The 18,318-nt window shown below is 60.1% G+C and overlaps 1 protein-coding gene across 4 annotated transcripts in view; it reads left to right on the top strand.

The window, feature by feature from the left end:
• LRP1 (LDL receptor related protein 1) overlaps positions 1 to 18,318 on the top strand; it is a 91,994-nt gene that overhangs the window by 54,541 nt on the left and 19,135 nt on the right. For 3 of the 4 annotated variants that reach the window (XM_087771091.1, XM_087771094.1, XM_087771095.1), the window contains 31 exons: positions 711 to 878; positions 1,277 to 1,459; positions 1,660 to 1,860; positions 1,948 to 2,193; positions 2,497 to 2,694; positions 3,180 to 3,384; positions 3,549 to 3,713; positions 4,097 to 4,341; positions 4,672 to 4,803; positions 4,916 to 5,143; positions 5,320 to 5,494; positions 6,079 to 6,173; positions 6,418 to 6,567; positions 6,814 to 6,954; positions 7,271 to 7,399; positions 9,546 to 9,677; positions 9,931 to 10,065; positions 10,151 to 10,280; positions 10,872 to 10,998; positions 11,280 to 11,431; positions 11,604 to 11,728; positions 12,005 to 12,376; positions 13,583 to 13,772; positions 14,196 to 14,400; positions 14,627 to 14,819; positions 15,292 to 15,417; positions 15,518 to 15,646; positions 16,134 to 16,253; positions 16,940 to 17,053; positions 17,529 to 17,678; positions 17,962 to 18,096. In XM_087771091.1, the coding sequence (XP_087627217.1) occupies positions 711 to 878; positions 1,277 to 1,459; positions 1,660 to 1,860; positions 1,948 to 2,193; positions 2,497 to 2,694; positions 3,180 to 3,384; positions 3,549 to 3,713; positions 4,097 to 4,341; positions 4,672 to 4,803; positions 4,916 to 5,143; positions 5,320 to 5,494; positions 6,079 to 6,173; positions 6,418 to 6,567; positions 6,814 to 6,954; positions 7,271 to 7,399; positions 9,546 to 9,677; positions 9,931 to 10,065; positions 10,151 to 10,280; positions 10,872 to 10,998; positions 11,280 to 11,431; positions 11,604 to 11,728; positions 12,005 to 12,376; positions 13,583 to 13,772; positions 14,196 to 14,400; positions 14,627 to 14,819; positions 15,292 to 15,417; positions 15,518 to 15,646; positions 16,134 to 16,253; positions 16,940 to 17,053; positions 17,529 to 17,678; positions 17,962 to 18,096 (5,196 nt within the window). The remainder of the gene's footprint in view (positions 1 to 710; positions 879 to 1,276; positions 1,460 to 1,659; positions 1,861 to 1,947; positions 2,194 to 2,496; positions 2,695 to 3,179; positions 3,385 to 3,548; positions 3,714 to 4,096; positions 4,342 to 4,671; positions 4,804 to 4,915; positions 5,144 to 5,319; positions 5,495 to 6,078; positions 6,174 to 6,417; positions 6,568 to 6,813; positions 6,955 to 7,270; positions 7,400 to 9,545; positions 9,678 to 9,930; positions 10,066 to 10,150; positions 10,281 to 10,871; positions 10,999 to 11,279; positions 11,432 to 11,603; positions 11,729 to 12,004; positions 12,377 to 13,582; positions 13,773 to 14,195; positions 14,401 to 14,626; positions 14,820 to 15,291; positions 15,418 to 15,517; positions 15,647 to 16,133; positions 16,254 to 16,939; positions 17,054 to 17,528; positions 17,679 to 17,961; positions 18,097 to 18,318) is intronic. The other variant, XM_087771092.1, reaches the window with a different exon arrangement.

Here is an 18,318-nt window from a genome sequence, read left to right as displayed (position 1 = left end):
GTGCGGTGGGAGGCAGAGGCACGGGGAGGCAAAGGCCCTTTACCAAGCTCAGGCGGGGCATTTGCAGCAGAGCAGAGCCTATGGTGGTTCCAGCAAGCCAGGCGAGCCCAGTGCCCTGTGCCGGTGCCAGCAGAGCAAGTGGAGGGGCTGCATTGCCAGTGTCACAGCACCGTCAGACTAAAGCTCCCCCTGCCTGTCAGCGGGCGATGGGGTTTCCCTCAGGCAAGCTGACATCCCCCAATTGGCCGTAACCAGCCCATCTACCCGTGGATGTGCCCTGTAAAGGAGTGCACTGTCCCCACAGCTCCGCTCCCCCTCCGGAGCAGAGCGGCCCCCTTGGCACTGGGTGCCCTCCCAGCCTCCCCAGGTACATGGCTGATCTATGCAGTTTCTGTGTTTCATTTTCTTTGTGTGCTGCTGGTGCTGTGGCCATGCCTGGCGAGCGTGTCAGGGGGCGGGAGGGCCGGGGGCTTTCCATTCAGCCCAGCCTCTGCTGCGGGGGTCCTGCCGCCAGCGCTGAGGGGCTGCCTGTTGCCCTGTATCCTGTCTGCCGCTGTGGTCCGTCCGATCCCGTTGTTCCCCGCTTCCCCCAGCCGCCTCCTCTGGTGGGGGGTCTCTGCCTTCCTCCCTCCTGCCGTGCCTCCACCAGCCCTCCTGGATGGCTGGCCGGGCGCTCTCTGAGCCCCTTCTCGCTCCCCTTCCCTCTCCAGACAATGACTGCGGGGACAACAGTGACGAGGCAGGCTGCAGCCACTCCTGCTCCAGCAACCAGTTCAAGTGCAACAGCGGGCGCTGCATCCCTGTGCACTGGACCTGCGACGGGGACAACGACTGTGGGGACTACAGCGACGAGACTCATGCCAACTGCACCAACCAGGGTGAGCTCCAGGTCATGGCGGGGCTGGGCTGCCCCTGTGCTGCTGCTTGGTGTCCTCCTGTGGGGGGACCCAGGTCCTGCCCCAGGAGGGATCAAACGGGCGATGGGGGAGGTGAGCGCGGCAGATGGACCCTCCCAGGCATCACCTCTGCTGCCGTCCTGCCTGGAGAGCTGAAAGCCCCCCCGAGCAGAGCCCCCGCCTTCCAGGCAGGGAATCCTGCAGCCTCCTCTGCCCACCCTGGTGCCCAGATACCCTGCTCCTGCCTGCATCTTTGGGTGCCCCCGGCCCTTTCCCTGCCAGGCTGAGTACCCAGTCCTCCTCCTGACCACCCAGTTCCTGCCCAATTCCCACTTCTTCTGGGCAAAGGCAGTGACTGGGTGCACGTGCCCTCCCACCAGCCACACGCCCACCCGGGGGCTGCCACACCGACGAGTTCCAGTGCCGGCTGGATGGGCTCTGCATCCCCATGCGCTGGCGCTGTGATGGTGACACGGACTGCATGGACTCCAGTGATGAGAAGAACTGTGAGGGGGTCACCCATGTCTGTGACCCCAACGTCAAGTTTGGCTGCAAGGACTCAGGTGAGAGCAGGGGAGGGGGGAACCGCTGCCCCCGCCCCCTCTGACCTGGGAAAGGGACTGGGACCTGCCTCAGCTTGGTGGGGATGGGGACAGGGGAGGCAGTGGAGGGACACCAGCTCCAGGACAGCTGGGACCCCAAGTGCCTGAAATAATGTCTCCTCTGTGTCTGATCTGCCCCTTTCTCGCTCCTCCCTCGGCAGCCCGCTGCATCAGCAAGGCCTGGGTCTGTGACGGGGACAGTGACTGTGAGGACAACTCGGATGAGGAGAACTGCGAGTCGCTGGTGTGCAAACCTCCCTCCCACACCTGCGCCAACAACACCTCCATCTGCCTCCCCCCGGAGAAGCTCTGCGACGGCTCTGATGACTGCGGAGATGGTTCTGACGAGGGCGAACTTTGTGGTGAGTGCGGAGCTGTGCGCTGGGACATGGAGTCTCCCGTGGCTGGGAGCAGGATGAGGACCTGATGAGTGTGTCCTCTCTCCGCAGACCAGTGCTCCCTGAACAACGGCGGCTGCAGCCACAATTGCACCGTGGCCCCTGGTGAGGGCATCGTCTGCTCCTGTCCCCTGGGGATGGAGCTGGGCTCGGACAACAAGACCTGCCAGATCCAGAGCTACTGTGCCAAGCACCTCAAGTGCAGCCAGAAGTGCGAGCAAGACAAGTACAACGTCAAGTGCTCCTGCTATGATGGCTGGATGCTGGAGCCTGACGGCGAGAGCTGCCGCAGCCTGGGTGTGTGCGGGTGGGCTGCAGGGGCTGGCAGCATCCCTCCAGCTGCCTGTGATCGGGGTTGTCCTCCCCCCACTCTCAGGGGCAGCAGCAGTGGAGCTGAGGACTGTGCTGACGGGCATGGCCATGTCCTGGGGTGATCTGCCTGCCGACAGTGGATGCCTTGCTGTCCCCACCTGGGACAAGCAGCCCTTTATGGTGCAGGAGTCTGGGTGGTTCCATAGCTGGGACTGGGGCCAGGAGCCAGGGATACCTTCCCCCTGCCTTGTCCATGCCATGCTTCTGACCCTGCCCTGCTTTCCCCAGACCCCTTCAAGCCGTTCATCATATTCTCCAACCGCCACGAGATCCGCCGCATTGACCTGCACCGGGGTGACTACAGCGTCCTGGTCCCTGGGCTGCGCAACACCATCGCCTTGGACTTCCACCTCAACCAGAGCTCGCTGTACTGGACCGACGTGGTGGAGGACAAAATCTACAGGGGAAAGCTGCTTGAGAATGGGGGTGCGTAGCCCTGGGGGTGCAGAGCAAACTGGTGGGGGCCAGAAGGGTGGGAAAGCAGGGGTGCAGTTCTGGGATAGGGTGCTGGCAATGACTCCTTGGCACCCTGCAGTGGTGCAGCCGCTGGAGCCCACAGCCCCTGTAGCAATCCCATTCTGCTCTCCAAAGTTGCTCATTATGTAGGAGTTAATTAGCATTCCCAGTGCTTCCCTAATGGTAATTGCAGCCCAGCAGCTGGGAGCACAAAGCCAGGCCCCCTCCCCATCAGTGCTGCAGAGCCGTGGGAAGGGGCACCTGCAGGGGGGGGCAGCGAGAGCCCAGTGCCGGGACCACAGACGTGGGGCTGAGCCCTTTGGAGTTCAGGCCCCATTTGGGGAAGAAGCATCCCCCTGCCATTGACCCCAGTCAAGCCAGGTGGAGCTGTTCAGGTGGCGGGTGGGCCGAGGAAGAGGCACCAGCCTGAGCCCTCCCAGTGCTGTGCCCCACAGCTCTGACCAGCTTCGAGGTGGTAATACAGTACGGGCTGGCCACCCCTGAGGGGCTGGCTGTGGACTGGATCGCTGGCAACATCTACTGGGTGGAGAGCAACCTGGACCAGATCGAGGTGGCCAAGCTGGATGGCACCATGCGAACCACGCTGCTGGCTGGGGACATCGAGCATCCCCGCGCCATTGCCCTGGACCCCCGCTATGGGTAAGGCAGGAGGGGACATTGGTCACCAGGACATGGTGGCACCCTTGGGATCTTGCAGGGGGACCAGGCCACAGGCTCCTGTCTGGGCACACACCCCATTGCTGATTCAGGAGGCAGAGCTTGGTGTCCCCGTGCTGACCATCCCCGCTCACTGTCCCTTGCAGGATCCTCTTCTGGACAGACTGGGACGCCAGCCTGCCCCGCATCGAGGCCGCCTCCATGAGCGGCGCGGGCCGGCGCACCATCCACAAGGAGACGGGCTCAGGGGGCTGGCCCAATGGGCTCACTGTCGACTACCTGGAGAAGCGCATCCTCTGGATCGATGCCAGGTAGGACCAGGACACCCATCTCTGCCCTGCGCCTCCCCGTCCCCTCTGGACCCCTGCCCTCCCTGTCCCTCGCAGCTCTGGCACCTTCCGCCTTGCTCCTGTTCTGCCATTTGACTTCTGGGCTGGGAGCGAACATCTTTGCTCTGTGGGGTCTGTTTGTGTCTGCAACACATTCCAGCCTTTGCTCTGGGTTTTCTCCTCTGTGGGGGCTCTGATCCCTGGTGTAAATCAGCAGTCATCCTACTCTGCAGCATTGAGCAGAGGAGGTGGCTGCTTAGACCCTGTGGGGTTGCTGTTGGGTTAAAGACCTGGCCTTTGCCTGTGCCTGGTAGCCCTTGCCCAGCCATCTGCCTGCTCTCACCCCCTGTCTCTGCCGGGCACAGGTCAGACGCCATCTACTCAGCCCTATACGATGGGACAGGGCACATCGAGGTGCTGCGGGGACACGAGTACCTGTCACATCCCTTCGCCGTCACCCTGTACGGGGGTGAGGTGTACTGGACTGACTGGCGCACCAACACGCTGGCCAAGGCCAACAAGTGGACAGGGCACAATGTGACAGTGGTGCAGAGGACCAACACGCAGCCTTTTGACCTGCAGGTGTATCACCCCTCCCGGCAGCCCCTGGGTGAGGCCTGGGGAAGTGGAGGTGGCGGGACACGGTAGGGGGAGCGTGGTGGGAAGGTGGCACTGGCACTCGGTATGCACCCACACCCACTTGGAGCATTGCATGGGAGCCACTCCCACTCCCATGGCTGCCCCTTTTCACCCTCCGCTGAGCCGGAGGCCTCTGCCATGGCCCTGGCCACCCAGCAAAGAAGTGTCCTGGGGTGATGAGGCTGATGGGTCAGAGCTCCTTGATGAGGCAGGCAGGGTCTGGGAGGTCTGCAGCTCTCTGGGGCCCCCTGGGTAGGTGTCCCCTGAACAGAGATGTCACTGAGTCTTATCCCCTTTGCAGCTCCTAATCCCTGTGAAGCTAATGGAGGCAAAGGGCCGTGTTCCCACCTCTGCCTCATCAACTACAACCGCACGTTGTCCTGTGCCTGCCCCCACCTCATGAAGCTGGACAAGGACAACACGACATGCTATGGTAGGAGTCTGCCCAGGCCGCCCTGGGGTGGGGAGGATGAGCGGGTGCTTTGGAGCCAGTTCTGCAGACCAGGCTGAGGTCCCATGACTGCCCCTCTTGTCCTTCTCCCCAGAGTTTAAGAAGTTCCTGCTGTACGCGCGGCAGATGGAGATCCGGGGTGTGGACATTGACAACCCCTACTACAATTACATCATCTCCTTCACGGTGCCTGACATCGACAATGTCACGGTGGTGGACTACGATGCCCTGGAGCAGCGCATTTACTGGTCTGATGTCCGCACCCAGACCATCAAGAGAGCCTTCATCAACGGCACCGGTGTGGAGACGGTCGTCTCTGCGGGTGGGTGTGGAGGAGCATCGCCCCACACAGCTGCTCCCATCAAATCCCAGAGTGGGGCTGAGCCACCAGCCCTCCAGAGGCTTTGGCTCCATGAGATCAGCCGTTCATCTTCATCTGAGCATCATCCCAGCCCCGTTCTCACAACTAATGAGTCTGCCTTCTCTGTTCTGTTTCAGACCTGCCCAATGCTCATGGCCTCTCTGTGGACTGGGTTTCCAGAAACCTTTTCTGGACCAGCTACGACGCCAACAAGAAGCAGATCAATGTGGCCCGGCTGGACGGCTCCTTCAAGAATGCAGTGATCCAGGGGCTGGACAAGCCTCACTGCCTGGTGGTTCACCCCGTCCGGGGGTAAGTCTCTGGCAGGACACAGTGCCAGCAGGCTTGGGGTCAAGCCAGGAGCGTCAAAGGAGAAGGTGTATGTGCAGGCACACGTGTGTGTGCGTGACAGTGCACGTGCGCGGTGGAGGACAGAACAGGTTGCTTTCCCTATATGTCAGCACGTGTAGGAGGTGTGTGAGAGGAGATGGGGCCACAGCTCAGGAGGTGTGTGTCTGTGTTTCCGCAGCAGGTTGTGTTTCCATACACGCACGTGTGTGCGTGAAGGAAAACAGGCTGCAGATAAGTGTGCATCCATGAGCGTGTGCCAGTCTGTGTGTGCATGGGGTCTTGCTGCGCAGGGCTGCGTGAGTGCTTGCAAACACCAAACGCTTTCCTGGGTCCCAGCACTGGAGGGGAGGAGGCCGTCGGGCTGTCCGGGCCATGCAGCGAGAGGGTAGAGGGGCCAGCACAGGGCTGGCCTCAGCCTGCAGAGCAGGCTGGGGTGGCGGGGGCTGGTGGAGCCTAGGTGGGCTGGGAGGGCAGCAGAGCTGCGTGTGGGCTATCTCTGTGGGGCTATTGGAGCTGCCGTACTCAGTGTCCCCTCACCGGTGCAGGAAGCTCTACTGGACAGACGGGGACAACATCAGCGTGGCCAACATGGACGGCAGCAACCGCACTCTCCTCTTCACCAACCAGAAAGGACCTGTTGGTATGGACTCCCCTGTCCCCCCCAGTAGCACCCTGCCTTGTGGCACCCTTGCTGGCCCTAAAAGCCTGAAGCCCCCACTCTGGCAGCCGTGGCTCCCTGGAGGGCTGGCAGCTGGTTTGTGCTGGGTCACCATGACCTCGCATGCCCATTCTCTCCATCACCTCATCCACTCTGCCGGTCCCATCCCACCTCCCAGATGGTGACGGTCCCTGCATGCTGCCTGGACACTGACCTTGCTTTCCAGGCCTGGCCATTGACTACCCGGAGAGCAAGCTGTACTGGATCAGCTCTGGCAATGGCACCATCAACAGATGCAACCTGGACGGCAGTAACCTGGAGGTGATTGAGTCTGTGAAGAGTCAGTTGAGCAAGGCAACCGCCCTGGCCATCATGGGTGAGAGCTGGCAGAGTAATGGGGGTGGTTCGTGACGCCCTTTCCCTTTCTCCTGGCCCTGCCTAGACACAGACTGCTCATTGCCACCTCTAGCAGCTGTGGAGGGGATGCCTCTCCACCAAAGACTGAGCTCAGACCCCTTTTTCCAGGCCATTGCATGTAAATCTGTGTGGAGCCACCGCTCTTTGCTGCTGGGGCGGGAGGGGATGGGGAAAGCTGCTGCATATTCCTGCCTTCTCCTCCCAGGCAACAAGCTCTGGTGGGCTGACCAGGCCTCTGAGAGGATGGGCACCTGCAACAAGAAGGACGGGACGGAGGTAACAGTGCTGCGCAACAGCACCACACTGGTGATGCACATGAAGGTGTACGACGAGAGCATCCAGCAAGGTAAGCACGTGGTCCTGGGGCAGAGACCCTGCAGGGACAGGCAGTGGCTCGTCTGCTCTGCTGGGGTGCCAGCAGGGCTGGAGTCTGGCTCACAGTGGCCAGGCAGCTGGCTGACCCCATCCCTTCTTGCTGGCCCAAGCCTGGCCCTTGCCCTCGCACCAGGTCCCTGCCGGCTGGCACAGAGCACCCGTGTCTCATGCAGCTCTCCCGAGCGGCACTGGCCCCGGCTGCCCCAGCCTCTCTGCAGGCACCCGCAGCCCTGGCACGTGTGCCCTGGGCCCCAGCTGCCCCTCACCCCCACTTCTCTCCATGGCAGCTGGAACCAACCCCTGCAGCCTAAATAACGGCGACTGCTCACAGCTCTGTCTCCCCACTTCTGAGACCTCCCGGTCCTGCATGTGCACTGCGGGCTACAGCCTGAAGAGTGGGCAGCAGTCCTGTGAAGGTGAGCATCCCCTCACCCAAACTACCCCTCAGAGCAGAGACACACCTCAGCCTCCCCAGCCATGCCTGCTGCGTACTGCAGCTCCACCTGTGCCGCATGGTGCTGCACGGCCAAGCAAGGCATGTGTGCCGGTGTGGTGCGCGGGGGGCTGGTAACCGCTCGCTCCAGCTGTGTGCGAACTCCTTCCAACTGCCCCACACCTCCCTGCACCCAGCAGCACTGCAGAGGGACACTGGGAGCCAGAGGGATGCCAGGGGGCCAAGGGGACTTGGGAGGGGCTGTGGGCTCTGGCCGCAGCGAGACCCTCATGTTGGCTGTCCTTGCAAGGGGCTGGCAGCAATGAGTGCGGGTGGCACGGGTGCCCAGGCACTGAGGGCTCTGGGTTTAGCAGGAGGAAGGGAGCAGGACTGCATGGTGGGAACTCTCAGAGGAGGGGTGAAACCCTTGCTGTCAGCAGTGGATTTGGGTCACTGACTCATCACAATCACCAGGACCAGGGCTGGGCAGCCAGCACAGCATTTGCTCTGCAGATCCCCAGTCCCTGACCAGTTTGCCACCATCTCCCTTGGGAGGGAAGAGTCCCCCCCACTCCATGGTCACTGCCAGGGCTTCTCAAAGACTGTGTGCAAAATGTTCTTGGTGTTTTTAGAGGGGGCTGGCAGAGCTGCTGCACCATCTGGGTCAGGGCAGGAACTGAATAACAAGCGCTGTCCTGACCCAGATGCGGTGCAGAGCTTTTGCCAGCGCTCAGGGGCAGAGGCGGTTCTGGAAAGAGGCCTCACTCATGTCTCTCCTGTGCCCTGGCATGGATCAGGACTCCTTGAACAGGCTACTCCGGGGCTTGCAGCCTCCAGTGAGGTGCAGGCAGGGCCTGCTGGAACGCAGCCCCTTTGCAGAGCTGAGCAGGGAAGAGCTTTGTGGCTGTTCCCCAGGTTCCTGCCCCAGCCATCAGAAACCTCGTCCCTGACTATGTCCATGCTCGGTTTAGAGTGGGTTATTCCCTGCCCTTTTTCCACAAGGTTTGCCATTCCTTCCCCTGCCCAGTATGGCAGTGAAAGCCATCCCATGCTGATCATGGAGGAGTTAATAGAATCTCTTTCAGTTTAAAGTCATTACCCCTTGTCCTATCACTACATGTCCTTGTAAAAAGTCCCTCTCCGGCTTGCTTGTGGGCCCCCTTCAGGTACTGGAAGGCTGCTATAAGATCTCCTGGGAGCCTTCTCTTCTCCAGGCTGAACAACCCCAACTCTCTCAGCCTGTCTTCATAGGAGAGTTGCTCCAGCCCTCTGATCATCTTTGTGGCCCTCCTCTGGACTCGCTCCAACAGGTCCATGTCCTTCTTGTGTTGGGGGCCCCAGAGCTGGATGCAGTGCTCCAGGTGGGGTCTCACGAGAGCGGAATAGAGGGGCAGAATCACCTCCCTTGACCTGCTGGTCACGCTTCTTTTGATGCAGCCCAGGATACGGTTGGCTTATTTAATCTTATCCACCAGGCGGTCCATCTGTCAAATCCATGTCTCTCCAATTTAGAGACAAGGATGTTGTGCAGGACAGTGTCAATGTCAAAACCAGTTTTCTCCTTATGTTCATCCTCATTAGTCCCCTCTCGCATGGGGACCCAAGTGAAGCAGGTACATCCCTCCCTCCTTGAGAAACCATGGTGCAGCAAAGCTTTTGAAGTGTGCCACACATGCTGCCCATGCAAACGCATCACCCCCCATCTGCAGCACTGTGGGCAGGATCAGGCACTCGGTGTCCAGCAGGACTGCCTCCCCCACCACCTCTCCAGCTGCCTGAGGAGCTGCTGCTCGCACTGCCAGCCCACATCTCACATGCATCAGCCTCGGAGTCAGCTGAGAGGTGGGCGTAGGGGCTGCCTGTGTGGGGATGCTTCAGGCAGCCGCACAGCCTACCAGCCGGTCCAGTTCAACCCTGCACTGCCTGTCCCTCTGCTGTCCTGGGCAGTCTGCCCAGGCCGGGGACTTGTGGTGCTGCTGTCATGGCAGGGTCGAGCCCTCCCACCATCCCTGCCAGACTTGTGCTCCTCCACAAAGGTGTCGCAGTTTTCCATGAGTTGTGGCTGTCCGTTGAAGGGACAGCATGTGGTTTGTGGGATGCGTCTGACTGTCTCTGCATCTATGTTGCAGGTGTTGGCTCCTTCCTGCTGTATTCGGTCCATGAGGGGATCCGTGGCATTCCCCTGGACCCCAACGACAAGTCGGATGCTCTCGTGCCTGTGTCGGGAACGTCCCTGGCCGTGGGGATCGACTTCCACGCAGGTGATGCAAGGGCTGGAGCAGGACAAAACAGGGCTGGAGAGGTTGGGGAGGGGGAGCGCAAGGGGGACCATCACCAGACCCTCCTCTGTCAGTGCTCTGGCCTGGAACATCTCCCCTCAGCAGCTCTGGGTGAGGGAAGGTTTCAGGTTCACATGCCGGGGCCTTGGGGTGCAGCTCAGCCTGGATCTGTGCCAGCCTTGGGGTGACCCAGAGGCAGTCACTGACACCCACTGTCCTGCCTCGCCCCTCTCAGAGAACGACACCATTTACTGGGTGGACATGGGTCTGAGCACCATTAGCCGGGCCAAGCGGGACCAAACGTGGCGGGAGGACGTGGTCACCAATGGCATTGGACGTGTGGAGGGCATCGCCGTGGACTGGATCGCTGGTGAGACAGGCTCCAGAGCAGGGAGGAGTGGGTGGGCAGTTGGGGAGTGGGGCTTGTGTGGGTGTTCACTGTCCCCTCTCTGCAGGAAACATCTACTGGACGGACCAGGGCTTTGACGTCATTGAGGTGGCCAGGCTGAATGGGTCCTTCCGCTACGTGGTCATCTCGCAGGGGCTGGACAAGCCACGGGCCATCACAGTCCATCCAGAGAAGGGGTGAGACACCGCACAAAGCCACCCGGAGAGGGCCATCAGCTGGGGGGTGGGCACGTACCGGAGGTCCCCAGCACCCTCCCGGCAGAGCCATGCAGTTTGCACACAGTGAAGGATTTGTAAGTCTCCTGCCACACCAAGGGACAGGCCCCTGGTGTCCAAACCAGCTGGGTTTAACTGCCCTTTCACTGATGGGCTGAGCTTCCTGGGAGCTCCCCATGACTTCGTGGGTGCCAGCACCTCAGAAAATCCAAGCAGAGCCTCCCCAGACCGGCTTCAGCTTTGGACAGAGTCACAGGGAGAGGAGAGTTGTTTGGGTCCAAGGAAGGATGGAGAACAGCACCTTAATGTGCCTGGCACATGGGCTGGTTTCTGGGCTGCATCCAGCTGCACTGCAGTACTCCTTTTCCCAGCTGCAGCATGGTCTGCAAGCACACAGTGGCCAGGAGGCTGGCAGATCACCAGGGGTCTGGACTGAGGCCTCGGTGTGGAGGGATGAGGGGGAGAGGTGTTTGTCCTCTGCTTTGATGGCCAAAAGGCCCAAGGATGCTGCTTCTGGCCAGCCCCGTGGTCACGTCCCTGCTACCCCTGCAGGTATCTGTTCTGGACGGAGTGGGGGCAGTACCCCCGCATCGAACGGTCACGCCTGGATGGGACCGAGCGGATGGTGCTGGTGAACGTCAGCATCAGTTGGCCCAATGGGATATCCGTCGACTATGAGGTACAGCCGCCGGCTGGGAGGATGGTGCTGCCCTGGGGCCTGGCAAGGAGCATGCTGGTCCCAAGGGTCCCTGCAGCTGTGCCCCTGCTGGTGGGGACTCTGGGGACACAGCTGCCCTCCTCAGGGCCCTGGAGTCTCCTCTCCGGGGAGGGTTGTCCAGGGTGGTCGTCTTCTGAACCCTGGGACCTTCTGCTGAATGTGGTGGGAGGTGCAGAGGCTGCCTTAGTGCCACCCTAGCGTGCTGCTCCATTGCTGACTGGGATGCTTTCTCATCGCCTCAGGATGGGAAGCTTTACTGGTGCGATGCCCGGACAGACAAGATTGAACGAATCAACCTGGAGACGGGTGAAAACAGAGAGGTCGTCCTGTCCAGCAACAACATGGACATGTTCTCAGTGTCGGTCTTTGAGGATTACATTTACTGGAGCGATAGGTATGGTGCCTGAGGGGTCGGGTGGTGCTGGGGGTGCCCCAGGCACCGGCTGTGAGGGAAGGTGGGGGAGGCTGGCGGGTGCTGTGGGGAAGGAGGCGGAGCTGGGTCCCACCGCAGGGTGCTGCTGGGGTGGGCCCTGCTTTGGTTGCTCAGTGACTCCCTCCTTTCTTAGGACTCATGCAAATGGCTCCATCAAAAGAGGCAACAAAGACAATGCCACCGAGTCGGTGTCCTTGCGGACAGGGATTGGCGTGCAGCTCAAGGACATCAAAGTCTTCAACCGGGCCAGGCAGAAGGGTGCGTCCAAGAGCAGGGTGTCAGCCCCTCATGCAGCGTTGCCAAGTGCCAACAGCTGCCTGGGCTGGGCTCCCATGGCAGGTAGATGCGTGGAGAGGGATGGAAACAAATGGGCCACTGTGTCCTCGTCAAAGAACCGTGTCGTGCCGTGGGCTGAGCCCATTTCTTCACCCGCTTCCTCTGGGAGCGGGGAGAGGTGAAAACCGGCTGAGCAGGAGCATTCTTCTACACAGAGCCTGTCCAGTCCCTCGAACAATCCCCTTCTTTCCTCTCCAGGCACCAATATCTGTGCCCAGAGCAACGGGGGCTGCCAGCAGCTCTGCCTGTTCCGGGGCAGCGGGCAGAGGACGTGCGCCTGCGCCCATGGCATGCTGTCCGAGGACGGGGTGAGCTGCCGGGACTATGATGGCTACCTACTGTATTCGGAGCGCACCATCCTCAAGAGCATCCACCTGTCAGATGAGAACAACCTCAATGCACCCATCAAGCCCTTCGAGGATGCAGAGCACATGAAGAATGTCATTGCTCTGGCCTTCGACTACCGCTATGGCTCCAAGGGCAGCAACCGCATATTCTACAGCGACATCCACTTTGGCAACATTCAGCAGATCAACGACGACGGCACAGGGCGCAAGACCATCGTGGAGAGTGAGTGTCACAGGGCTCCCTCCGCGTGCATCTGCCCTCAGACCCCTCTTTTCTGTTCCCTCCCCCCGCCCCGAACTTCCTCCTTCCTCGCCCAAGGGGTTTTTTTCCTTTTCTTGGTTAACATTTTTTGGTGTTTTCAAGAGGCGTTTTGAGTGGCAGCTGTTAAGGGTTCAGCTGCAAGCTTTCTACCAGAGCCTCTGGAAGAGGCAGCAGCCTGTGGTAGAGGACACAAGTGTCAGGAGCAGTCTGCAGAGCTTGTTCTGGCAAGGAGAGTGTATCACAAGGCTCAGGCATGCACTTGGGTATGTATTGCTCTAGAAACAAGGCACTGCAGCAAACTTGGGATCTGCTTTGTGTTTGCATTTGACTTCCAAGACAGACCCGTTGAGCCTGAGCAAACCTGGCCGTGCCTGGCCCTGTCTTCACCTCCAGCTGTTGGTTTGCACTTGGTTGGTTTTATTGGCTCCTACAGGAGTTAAAAAGACCATGTCTGCTGCTCTGCGTCACTAGGGAGGACCTCCAGTATGGGTTATAGATGTGTTCGCTAATGAATGTATTTACATTTGGCACTTGGGATAGCTGTAATCACAGACATCAGAAGAGCAGTGCCTATCTCTCATAGCCGGTTCATTAAGCCTTTTGCTGATCGTTAATGAGGGAGGAAGGATGAGTGTACAGTTCAAGTTCCTGGCCTGGGAGCTGGAGGGAAGGTCTCCACGGTCAGCCACGAGTCTTTGTCTTGCCACATTGTGCTTCTGGGCCTCAGCTCTCCCCTGGCAGCAGCTGCTGCGGACAGGGGGACTCGGAGCAAGACCTGACCAGTGCAGGAGAGATGATCAGAGGTGAACATTTCATTGTAGGTGAACATCACTTGGCCTTCCTGCAAGGAAGCGTCATTACCTGGTTGGTAGCAGAGATCTGCCCAGGAGGCCTCTCCAGGAGGTCTCTTGGGGTTTCAGCTCACCCGTTAGCACAGACTCAGCCCTGCTGAGTCCCCTCAGGTGCTGCCACATTAGCACCCTGTTAGCAAGCAGCCAGAGCTTCTGAGGGTTGTTTTTTTTTCAGTGTAATTAAAAGCAATAACTTCAGGCTGCCAAAGAAGCCACATCCAAGTGTCACGGTCAGCACTGGCTGTGCAGAGTAAGCCAGGCAGCCTTGCAGGAGCACGGGATGGACACGACCCTTGCCTGTCCTCCCCTCCTGCAGACGTGGGCTCGGTGGAGGGGCTGGCATACCACCGCGGCTGGGACACGCTGTACTGGACAAGCTACACCACCTCCACCATCACTCGCCACACCGTGGACCAGAGCCGCCTGGGGGCTTTCGAGAGGGAGACGGTGATCACCATGTCGGGGGACGATCACCCCAGGGCCTTTGTGCTGGACGAGTGCCAGAAGTGAGTGACCATTGGTGGTCCAGCCAGCCTGCCTGGGGATCCATGTGGTCCCAGGCCCAGAGTCTGGGCAGACACCCCTCCACTGGGGGAGGAAGCACTCGTTCCCAGCACGGAGAGTATTGGACCCCAGGGAGGAAAGGCCCTGTTCCCCCCCCTCCCTACGTGCCCTTCAGCATCCCAAAGCAAAGACAGAATCACTGTCCCATACCCTTCTCTGGCCGGTTGGTACCATGTGGTACCACACTTCCTGGCTGGCTGCAGTGGCCTCATTCATCCCCCTCCCACCCCTTTTTATGCAGGGACAATGTCCCATCCATCCCAAAGTCCTTGGAAGCCCCACAGCAGCAGAGAGGTGGGCTGAGCCAACACATATGTGGCAGAGAGCTGGGATTGCAAAAGCATCGTGTGTCTCTTCCCTTCTAGCCTGATGTTCTGGACCAACTGGAATGAGCAGCACCCCAGCATCATGCGTGCCACCCTCTCTGGTGCCAATGTCCTCATCATCATTGACCAGGACATACGGACACCCAATGGGCTGGCCATTGACCACAAGGCCGAGAAGATCTACTTCTCTGATGCCACACTGGACAAAATCGAACGCTGTGAATACGATGGCTCCCACCGCCACGTGAGTCCAGACCTGGCCCCAGTGGCAGAGATGGGGGAGGAGAGTGGCAAGTGTTGAAACGGGCTGGCACGTTGTCAAAGGAGAGCAGAGCTTTTCCTGGGGCATGGGGGTAGTCAGGCCTTCCCCTGGGGCCAACGCGTGGGGACGGGCTGTGTTTGGGTTGGTGCTGGGGGCTGCATCCCACAGCCAGGTTCCCTCATGCTCATGGTTTGCCAATGTCCGGCAGGTGATCCTGAAATCGGAGCCTGTGCACCCCTTTGGCCTGGCTGTCTACGGTGATTACATCTTCTGGACGGATTGGGTGCGCAGGGCTGTGCAACGAGCCAACAAGTATGTGGGCACCGACATGAAGCTTCTGCGTGTTGACATCCCCCAGCAGCCCATGGGCATTATTGCTGTGGCCAACGACACCGACAGCTGTAAGGACGCCCCACGCCCCACCCGTCACCTGCAGCCTCACCACCATGGGCCCCTGCTCCCCTGCCTCTGCCAGACCTCTGCCCCATCTCTCAGGCAGCTCAGCCCCCTGCCAGACACTCTTCCACCCCATGCTGCTCTTCCACCCCATCTGCAGGCCAGGGGAAGGGGAAACCCATCCCACCATCCTTCCTGGCCTGTCATTGCCCCTTCGGGACCCTCACGACAAGGCCTGTCCATCTCCAAACCCTGTGCAGGCTGAAGAGAGAGAAAATTTGCTGCATTTGTGCTCTTCCCAGGGCATCCTCCTTGCAAGATCTGGGGATACTGGATGCCCCCAACCCCATGCATCCCCCATCGCCCCATCTGAAGAGCTCGGGGAGGAACCCCTACTTTTCCTCTCCCCAGCAGGGAGGACAAGGGGAAGGGACTGCTGAGACTGTGCCTGGTGTGACTGCTCTCCATCTCTCCTAGGTGAGCTGTCCCCGTGCAGAGTGAACAACGGCGGCTGTCAGGATCTCTGCCTGCTCACACCCAAAGGACACGTCAACTGCTCCTGCCGCGGCGAGCGCGTCTTGCAGGAGGATTTCACCTGCAAAGGTGGAGGGGAGGTGGAAGCGGGAGCTGATGGGGATGGGAAGGGGAGGAGGAGAGGCTGGTCTCAGGCTGGCAGAGCTGACGTTCCCCACGCCCTCCCCAGCCCTGAATTCCACCTGCAATGTGCACGACGAGTTTGAGTGTGGGAACGGCGACTGCATTGACTTCAGCCGGACCTGTGACGGTGTGGTCCACTGCAAGGACAAGTCAGATGAGAAGCAGTCCTACTGCAGTAAGGTTCCTCCTCTTGGTGCTTTGCTCAAACACACACATGCACCCCCTGGCACACACAGGCACCTTGCTTGAGCTCTCAGCTCTGTTCGGCAAAGGGAGCCAGGACTCCTGGGTGTCTTCTCATGTCCCGCAAGTGCTTGCAGTCCCTCTTGCCCTCCCAGAGATGGGCCTAGCCAGCCCAGGCTTTAAGGGCTCCAGACCTTTTCCAGTTTTGCGGGGCAGGCTGGAGAGTGAGATGCCTTGAGCCTACCCGGTGGGGGCTGCAGCAACCTCCCTCTAACACCAACCCTCGCTCCTCAGCCAGGAGGGGTCTCTGCAAGGCAAAGGCCAAGCTTAACCCTCTGAAGTTGCCAGCACAGCACAAGGAGCCCGTTTCCTAATCCTGCCTGTGTGGTTTCTTCCCCTGCTGAAGGGTCCCTGAGGAGCTGAGAGACCCGGGGGCGCCAGCCTTCCCCTCACGCTCACCTCCTCCTCCTCCCTCACAGGCAGCCGCAAGTGCAAGAAGGGTTACCTGCACTGCATGAATGGGCGCTGCATCGCCAGCCGCTACTGGTGCAATGGCGTGGATGACTGTGGGGACAACTCGGACGAAGTGCCCTGTAACAGTAAGCAGACTCGCTGGCTCCCAGCCAGCCCTTGCCAGGGCTCAGTCAGCTGTCTGGGACAGGGACAGAGGCTTCAGGAAAGGTTACCTTCAGCTTGACAGGATCAGAGTGAGCCAGGGCTTAACGGAGAGTCAAGGTCTAAATCTTACTCATGCTGCTTGTGCCACAGACCGCTTTGTAAAGCTCACTCCCTGACAGCTGGGAGGAAGAGCTCCCGAGCACGGTCCTGCAGCACCCAGAGCTTCTCAAGAACAGTGGTTTGACACCCAGGAGGAACACAAGATGATAGCAAGGCACAGTGTCGCTGCTCCTCATGGGTCCTGTGCTCCTGAGAAAAGGGCAGCACCCCTTCAGAGCTGCAGGGCTGCAGGAGCCTGTCTGCCTGGTTCAGAACTGACGGGGAAGGTCAGGAGCTTCTCTGAGCCCGTCCAGGCCTGCTAGTGACAGGCCAGCTGGGGAGATGAGCTCAGGCTGCCAGGCAGAGTGCATGACACAGAGAAGCACCAGGTCTCAGCCGGGAGGGGACCAGAGCTGGGAGTGCAGGATCAGGTGGTCCATAGCTGTGCTGGGCAGTGGGTGTATGTGCACGCATGCATGTCTGCAGCGCGAGCAGGGGCTGTGGGGTGGCTGTACATACTGGGTCCCCCAGCCCAGCCTCATCCGCTGACGGGGCTTCCCCCTTGCAGAAACCAGCTGCGCTGCTACCGAGTTTCGCTGCCGAGATGGGAGTTGCATTGGGAATTCGAGCCGCTGTAACCAGTTCATCGATTGCGAGGATGCTTCGGATGAAATGAACTGCAGTGAGTGCCCCAGCTGCTCTCCCATGTTCCCTGCTGCCTCCCCATCTCTGCCCTGCTGCAGCTCTGGAGATGGTCCTGCCCTCTGTTCCTGAGGGCAGGGGCCTGGGTCCCTGCACCTCATTTCAGTCTTTGGGACTTGTGCTGAATCAGGGAGGGAGAAGGGCCCTGGCTCCCATCCTGTCAGCAGAGGCCAGCCCAGGTTAGCCCACCGGCTGGAAGCAGCCTCAGCCCATCCCTGTAGCCCCTCACACCGTACTTGGCACCTCACCACCCGACAGCCTGCCAGACATGCTTATCATGGTCCCAGCAGCTCGGGGCACAGCTAGGGCAGAGTCAGCTTGGTGCTGCTCTGGGGAGGGAAGGGCTGTTAGCAGCAGGACTAGGGCTCATGCTGCACGGTGGGAGCTGGACTGAAGGACTGTGCTGCCAGTGAGCAGCACCCATCACCTGGGGCTCCTGGTGTGGTTCCTTGCAGCCGCCACTGACTGCAGCAGCTATTTCAAGCTGGGGGTGAAGGGTACCACGTTCCAGAAGTGCGAACACACCTCTCTGTGCTATGCTCCAAGCTGGGTGTGCGATGGGGCGAATGACTGCGGAGACTACTCAGATGAGCGCAACTGCCCAGGTGAGAGCGGGGAGAGGAAAGGGGACTTGGGCCTAGGAGAGCAGGGGCATCATGCCGACCCTGTGGCTGGGTGCTCCCCTTTGGGGTCTGTTTGGGCGGTGGATGCTTTGCACACCAGGAGCATCGTCCGTTGCCTGTGCAGCTCCTGCTCTGAGGGTGCTGCAGGGCGCTGATTGACGAGGGATCACAGAGGGCTTTTGGGGAGGAATCCTTTGGAGTCAGGTGGTTCTGGGTTGGGCACATCCATGCCACCACCCTTACTGACATTTCCTTCACAAACCAGGTGGGAGGAAACCCAAGTGTCCAGCCAATTACTTTGCCTGCCCAAGCGGGAGGTGCATCCCCATGACTTGGACCTGTGACAAAGAGGACGACTGCGAGAACGGAGAAGACGAGACTCACTGCAGTGAGCGGCAGGGTGGGGAGAGCAAGGCACTCTGGGGTGATAGGACAGGGTGGCAAACGTAAGCGTGCTGGAGGGGAGGCAGGACCCTCTCCTCTCTCTGACATCCCTTTGCCAAGGATCAGACTCCAGATTCTTCCCCCTCTATGGTGTTATTCCACAAGCTTGGGCTTTCAGCTGTGACCAATGCAAGTGTCCTTGTGTGTTTGTTTGCTCAGCACATGCATGAGTGTCCAT

The sequence above is a fragment of the Nipponia nippon genome, unplaced genomic scaffold, assembly GCF_047370975.1.
Source record: "Nipponia nippon isolate SJK-2023a ecotype South Korea unplaced genomic scaffold, ASM4737097v1 scaffold_35, whole genome shotgun sequence".
Classification (NCBI taxonomy): Eukaryota; Metazoa; Chordata; class Aves; order Pelecaniformes; family Threskiornithidae; genus Nipponia; species Nipponia nippon.
Note: the sequence above shows the minus strand (reverse complement) of the source record. Positions and strands in the feature narration are given on the sequence as shown.